Genomic DNA, 7,608 nt, shown 5'->3' on the forward strand with positions numbered 1-7,608 from the left:
CTATAATAAGTGTATATTCTTATGGTGCTGAGACGTTCACCGCTACATGTGCAAGTGCGTGGCCCTACATCGTTATAACCAAAATAAAGTCCGTATACTTACTAGCACTGCGCAGGTTTCTCGTCTGCGTGCGGAAGGATATAAAGCGTGTCTTGCTATTGAATTGACTAGGTCCGACGCACCCTCCCAATGCAGGAGTGGGTGAAATAAAAAAGAACATGGATTGAAAAGTGCAAATAACATGAATTAAACTAAATTTCATCAGGTTGTATATCCAAATTTACTTAATTAAGGTTGTCTTGGATTTGAAATTAATGGGGAATATCTCCCGTGGGATGTATCAACAAGCTTGTATGATGGCTCCGTACTATATCACGACGCGAGCGAATCACGGTTCACAGAAACCGTTCCACGGTCAGGGCCATCTTTGGTTGTCCCAACCGGCTGCCACGCACAGGGTACCTAATTATTAATGTTATTAAATTACACATTAAATTAATGAGCGCGTCATTCTCTGGGTGGATATCTGATGACGAAGAAATCGAATTAACTTGTGGATTTGTGTGGTAAATTTATTTGTTTTTCATAAAATTTGCTTGATTTCCCCCCAAGGAATTTAAAAGACGGAGGATACACCGTAGAACAACATGGATGAGGAATATGATGTGATCGTATTGGGAACTGGGCTCACAGTGAGTATGCACATTAGTTTTGGCGCTGACATTGCAAAGACATATGCAGTTATCTCAGCTGGATGCATTACGCCATACGTTTCATCCCCTTTACAAGATATCCTACTAAATAAATGCTGTTAGAAAGATCCTGATGTGGTATCACTGCATTAGACGAGATGATCTGCCGATGATAAACCAATTCTGCTGACGCATACATATAGGTGCTACCAATTCGGGTGACCCAGCGTTTGTCGCATTTTCTACATTAGATTGATTGTCACATAATGAGAAAAAGTCGCATTATGAAAAAATGTTATTTTAGGCCAGTGCTTTACTGATTGTAGGCTGTAAACATTGGATTTTATCCCAGTTCTCCACTAAAACGCCATGCCTGTCATTTCCCCTGGCATGAATTTTAAAAATTGATTGCAGATTCTCGTCTTCAGTGTATCATGTTCTGAACATCGGTGTCAGGTGCCTCGACCAGAGCCGTAAAAACGCCAGTAAAACACTACATGTTGCGGTCTGTTTTTTCATGACAGTGGATGTTGATACGGCCTACATAGTGATATTCCATTATTTATTTATTTTATTTTATTTATTGGTAGAATCTTAATTTAATAGCATGCGATTGTTTTAGAGAATAATCAAAACCCATGCCACAATTACACGCAGTCAAAGCATTGCAACATGTTTTCTTCTGAGTGAATTTTTTTCGTACAGTTATTGTGCAGAACAAAACTATCCTTGCTATTTTAATTTATTTATTTATTTTGTTGACAATACACATGCACAGAAAGCCATGTAGATTTCTGTCGTCTTCATCAAATGACAATACCAATGTCCTCTGTTCCTCTGTGTATAAGCTGCGGCACATAAAAGATACATTGGGTGGGGTTATGAAAGAATCACATCCCAGCGTGCAACGCGGAAGTAAACCTTGGTAGGCAAGCGGTGCCCTGCACTGCCAGTGCGTTTGCGCTTAATAATATAAATGGCCGGCTGCTCTCAGAGAATGAATCGGCATCAGCCACTGGATAATTGTTATGAACAGAAGAGCATTAAACGTTATGGTCATGAATCCAGCGTCCGGAATAACCAGACTGGTGTTAGACCTCATTTTAATGTGCAGATTTCAGCACAGTGACAAGCCGATGGGCAAGAAAGTAATCCCTGGTCAAGTTAAAAATAAGAACTTTGCCTGAAGTCAGTCAAAAGAACTTAATTTAGAAAGTTGCTCTCTGAACAGCATTTTTCATTATAAAGTCAAAAGCAAATGGCTGGTGTTGCATATTACTTCATTGATAATCTGTATGGACAGTTGTTTAATAGCAGCCTACATGCCAGCATCATAAATTGTGCTGTGGGAATATAACCTTAGTGACGTGAAATCTGTATTTTCTACATCCCACAAAGATCATTTTACCATACATTGCACTGTCCCTCAGTTATTTGCAACTTACTGCCTTTTTCTTGGGACCTGGTTTCTCCTGTTCTGTAACTGATGTTGACAATTTGATATGAATTGCACTTCTTTTGCAGGAGTGCATTCTCTCTGGAATCATGTCTGTGAATGGGAAGAAAGTGCTGCACATGGACAGGAATCCATATTATGGAGGAGAAAGTTCCTCTATTACTCCTTTGGAGGAGGTGAGAACAGAAATGTTTTAAATGGTTATTATTATTGTTACAGCTACAACTACTACAGAAATATGGCTAAACAGCTGGCCAGTCAACAGATATATAATTTGGAATGTTATATCCTCAACAAATTGTGTCTCCAGTATTGATTGTGCATTTCGAGGTGAGATATCTAAAGGCAAAAGAGAGAACTTGGTATGTATCACCATGTATCAGGTCCTTGGGTTTATTTGTCTTTTCTAAGTACTGTCTAGCTTTACATTTTGACTTTTGTGGAAGTGTTAGTGCAATAACATTTCATTTCCAATGTATTCCCCGTCACACAGCTGTACAAGCGTTTTGACCTTCCAGACAGCCCTCCAGAATCAATGGGTCGTGGAAGAGACTGGAATGTTGACCTCATTCCCAAATTTCTTATGGCTAATGGTCTGATAACACTCTTTTCTCAACTTTGTATTTGTCTTTTCTCCCTTTTCCTCAAACAAAAGCAGTAACTGCATGCATTCTTGGTTCTTTGGATAGCCTTTCCCAAGAAATAAACATTGAAGCAAGTCTGAAGACAAGCAAAGCAAAAATATCATTTATCACACTTTGTAATATATGTGGATTCCTTGTTGCATGATCATTTGCTTCATTGTACTGTAATTAATTCTAACTTTAATGTTGGTGTAATTTGAACCAATTAGAATAGAAATTGATTTGTTTGTTTAAATGTGACAGAGAGCTTGAAATATTTTATTTCTCTTAGGTGGCAATGCTGTATAATTACATAATTTTTCAGCTTTTATCTGTTTGTCAAATGTGTGCAGGCCAGCTAGTAAAGATGCTGCTGTACACAGAGGTGACTCGCTACCTTGACTTCAAAGTGGTAGAGGGAAGTTTTGTCTACAAAGGCGGAAAGATCTACAAGGTTCCCTCCACTGAGACTGAAGCTCTGGCCTCAAGTAAGTTGATTCAAAGTTATTTTTATGAGTTGGCATTTTTGGATATGAGGAAAGAGGAACTCGAGCTAAATGATTTGTCCTTCTGTTCTGATGTGACCTCTCCCATGCTAGACCTAATGGGGATGTTTGAGAAGAGAAGATTCCGGAAGTTTTTAGTGTTTGTGGCCAACTTTGATGAGAATGACCCCAAGACCTTCGAAGGCGTTGATCCCAAACTCACCACGATGGGAGATGTGTATAAAAAATTTGACTTGGGCCAAGATGTCATTGATTTCACAGGCCACGCCCTGGCACTCTACAGAACAGATGAGTAAGAGCCACATGACTAAGACACTACATTTTAAGTATTTGTGGTTAAAGACTGCTTAATGTTGCGTGTTATTGTGGTTCCTGAGATATATGCATGCACAGTGTCTTAATGCAAATATCTTTGCACGCTGAGGGATACCTAAACCACACCCAATCATATTCGTTTCCTAATATTGTTTATTTGGAAAAGGATGCATGAATCTATACCTGATTTTTAACCTTCAAGAATATGATGAGTATGTTTCATGCTTGTCTTTGTGCATCTGTGATACCCCATGCTACTATTGTGCAGCTCTTTGGTTTGGCTTTTTAACAAAAGCTATTGGTACTTTAGGATGACCAATAATCAAAATGCTGTTTGGAGCCTGTTTTTTTCTTTTTCTTTTTCTTTTTTGTTTTATCATTATTATTATTATTATTATTGTTGTTGTTGTTGTTTGAGGGAAACTGTGTATAGGATTTTTTTTTTCTTGTTTGTCTTGCTGTTTTCTTGATTTCGTCTCTCCAATCTCAGTTATCTCGAGCAGCCCTGTCTGGAGACCATCAATCGCATCAAGCTATATAGTGAGTCTTTGGCTCGCTATGGGAAAAGCCCTTACCTCTATCCACTGTATGGACTGGGCGAGCTGCCCCAGGGCTTTGCCCGGTATGTAGACACATTCACACTGATCTTATTTCGTTGTTGCATTTGAAAGGTAAGGACTTACTGTATATGATATAGTCGTATGAGTACTCATACAATACTCATACAGTACTCATACCTTCTGCTTTTCTTCTTTTTTGTATTTTCTGTGGTTAGGTTAAGTGCGATTTATGGAGGAACCTACATGCTGAACAAACCAGTGGATGAGATAGTAATCGAAGATGGTCATGTTGTTGGGGTGAAATCTGAAGGAGAGGTAAAAATCACATCTGTGCTTTGATAAGATTTTTGTTGTGTTGCAGCTGTGACCTTCATAACTAAAAGTATGTTTTATTTTAGCTACGTGTAAAAGTGCTGCTTTTGACTAAAGCAGGTACATCATATCAGTCTGATTTGAATAACTGTGAAATGTTTCTTGTGAAATATTTCTGTCAAGGCAAAAAAAAAAAATTACCCTGTGGATGTTTAATAGCTTATATATACCAGTCTGGGTATATCACATATATAAAGTGACCTTGTTTACAGTTGTCAGTGACATACAAACCTAATGGAGACAGATCTTACACAGATTTGCCTTCTTCAAATGTGAATAAGCATCTGACCAATATTATGAGTGGAACTTCTCTAATCTGCCCTCTCTGGCTTTCTTTTCTGAAAGGTGGCTCGTTGCAAACAGCTGATCTGTGACCCCAGCTACATTCCAGACCGAGCCCGTAAGGCTGGCCAGGTGATCCGTGTCATCTGCATCCTCAGCCACCCCATAAAGAACACAAACGACGCCAACTCCTGCCAGATCATCATCCCCCAGAACCAGGTCAATCGCAAGTCAGGTGAGCTTCCAGCAGTCCCACTTCATGGTCAGTGTGAGAATGGTGATTGAAATACTTATTGTTGTTTGAGAATGTTAATGTAGGTCATATGTTTTGCCCATTTGTGTCTTATAATGAACCACAGTAACCACCAGAGGGCATGTTTTTTCTGGTATTTTCTAAATCCATGTGTTTGGACAATGTTATTTGAGGTTGCACTGTGATTTGAAGTTAGTTCTTCATTTGCACCTCTCTCAGAATGTATTTTATGTTTTCAGAAAACTGTTGTGTTCTTATGTATGTATGTATCTGTATATCTATCTATCACTCTGTCTGTCTGTCTGTCTGTCCATCTATCTATCTAGTTGTCTGTCTATCTATCTATCTATCTATCTATCTATCTATCTATCTATCTATCTATCTATCTATCTATCTATCTATCTATCTGTGTATCTTTCTGCTGGTATTATTATCTTTTACTTGTTTTAGGCTGCACCCACATGCCTTTTGACTCGCCCCGTGTTGTTTTTTGACCAGACATTTATGTGTGCATGATCTCCTACGCCCATAACGTGGCCGCCCAGGGCAAGTACATTGCCATTGTCAGCACCACTGTGGAAACCTCTGAGCCTGAGGGTGAAATCCAACCAGCCCTGGAGCTCCTGGAACCCATTGACCAAAAGTCAGTCCTGTTCTCACTGCTAACACATTTGAATGGGGCACTCTGTCACAGTGACTCTAACAAACCATTTTACAGTATTTGACATGATGTCCCTTGTGAATGATGTTTTGAAGAATCGTAGTCATTTGTGGTAACCTAAGCTAACAACTGGCTTTTCATTGACTTTACCACAGTGTCCGTAGCGTATGTAACTAATGTGTATCAGTATGTATATTATACCAACTTCACTATGACACCACAGTGTCAGTTTTAACTTTATCAAACTATTGTCCAATCAGATGATCACTCTGTCCCCTCTTATGTTATTAAAAACTCATTGCACATCCTACTCTTGCACTGGCGTCTTCTCAGCACGTCATTGTGATGAGTAAATATTTCCACAACAACTGGCATATATCTCACAACAATACCACAACAGATATTACAGTTTGACCATGTGGTAATTTTCTTGGGACTGCAGGTTTGTGGCCATCAGTGACCTGTATGAGCCCACAGACGACGGCACGGAGAGCCAGGTAAGACCAGAGTGTAGCTATAAGACTGAGGCTGTTTGACAGAAGTTGTGGATTCATGTATTAGCAACATTGTCATTTTATTTTTGTAGGTATTTGTGTCACGGTCCTATGATGCCACCACTCACTTTGAGACGACCTGTAACGACATCAAAGACATCTACAGACGCATGACGGGCAGCGACTTTGACTTCGAGAACATGAAGCGCAAACAGAACGACGTCTTCGGAGAGGATGAGCAGTGAAGGGGGATAGATGACAGAAAGAGGAGGAGGGAGGTGGAGATCAGGTGAAAGACCAGGTCAGGTTCAGGGAGGGAGGGGGGTAGGGCAGGCTGAATTAGCCTTGAGCATTTGGGTTTTTTGGAGTTTGCTGTTGAAGGATAGTGAGTCCGAGAACGAGAGTTATACATAAACGTCTTTGTAGATCTTTTCTGAACAGTCTTTCTCCTTCCTTGACTGACCTTGTTTGAGCTTTCCCTCGTTCTCTATATCCTCCTTCTAGTTCCATTCACTTTAGCACACAGACACAATGCTCTGATGATTACATTCCTTAATTCACTCTCTGCACTGACAAGCAGGCCTGACAAATTGATTTCTTTAATGCCATCTTAGATTTTTCAAAACACAGTAAATATCATTGTGAGCTATGATTTTTTTCTGTTGAGGAATAGCATTTCCAAGCCATGCTATAGCAGGTGTTTGGGAGTTGTTTTGTCCATTAAAATTAACCCTTTGAATATCAACTGTGATGTCTTTAGAATTTTCACTGACCTTTAATATGTGTTGTTACATATTCTATTGAGAATATTGTCAAATCAGACCTTTTCACACATGTATCAATAACGTCCGATTCATTATTGTGTCGTACCTAATAGCAACATTGTTGCGATGTCATTGACGTGTCATAACAACACACGTAAGTTTCACTAACATTCTACTGTAAACAGCCATCATTCAAAAAGGCCATGTATGTATCGTTTATTCTTATTGAACACGCATGTGTATGTCAGAAACGATGATATCGCAGATCCATATCCTTACAGATTTTTACTAGTGGTCACCAATGTACATTTAGCTGGATGAATTTTCCTAATATCATTGACTCAATATTACCTTTACTCAGTCGTTTTCCTCTGTCTCAAAGGAGAGTTTTAAAGCTCAGAACAACTGTGTGATAAAGATTAGGACCCAGCAAAAGGAATGCTGACCCACTTACATCCGTCACTGTTTTTCCTTTTTTTTTTTCTCTCAGTCAGTCATGTGATTCTTGAATTTGATATTGTTCAGTGATGTTTTTGATTGTGAATCATTACCTGAAGTGAATGGAAAACCCTTGGAAGGGTAAAAAAAAAGTTTACACACAAGGTAGTTTCAGTAAGATGAGAGGGAATT

At 39.2% G+C, this 7,608-nt stretch overlaps 1 protein-coding gene across 1 annotated transcript; it reads left to right on the forward strand.

Annotated features, from left to right (window-relative positions):
- Positions 1 to 647: 647 nt before the first annotated feature.
- On the forward strand, positions 648 to 6,459 carry gdi1 (GDP dissociation inhibitor 1). Its single transcript, XM_030767995.1, has 11 exons — positions 648 to 692; positions 2,217 to 2,324; positions 2,642 to 2,741; positions 3,125 to 3,259; positions 3,371 to 3,569; positions 4,083 to 4,214; positions 4,368 to 4,467; positions 4,870 to 5,041; positions 5,558 to 5,702; positions 6,163 to 6,217; positions 6,307 to 6,459. Exons 1-11 carry the CDS (start codon positions 648 to 650, stop codon positions 6,457 to 6,459), a joined length of 1,344 nt encoding a protein of 447 aa, XP_030623855.1.
- The last annotated feature ends 1,149 nt before the right edge of the window (positions 6,460 to 7,608 follow it).

The sequence above is a fragment of the Chanos chanos genome, chromosome 3, assembly GCF_902362185.1.
Source record: "Chanos chanos chromosome 3, fChaCha1.1, whole genome shotgun sequence".
NCBI classification, from domain to species: Eukaryota; Metazoa; Chordata; class Actinopteri; order Gonorynchiformes; family Chanidae; genus Chanos; species Chanos chanos.

Bases quoted from the DNA above. Each gene is read 5' to 3' on its own strand.
- gdi1 (XM_030767995.1), top strand. From the start codon at position 648: ATGGATGAGGAATATGATGTGATCGTATTGGGAACTGGGCTCACA. The intron at 3,260-3,370 runs GTAAGTTGATTC...CTCCCATGCTAG, and splicing joins GACTGAAGCTCTGGCCTCAA to ACCTAATGGGGATGTTTGAG. The intron at 6,218-6,306 runs GTAAGACCAGAG...TTATTTTTGTAG, and splicing joins ACGACGGCACGGAGAGCCAG to GTATTTGTGTCACGGTCCTA.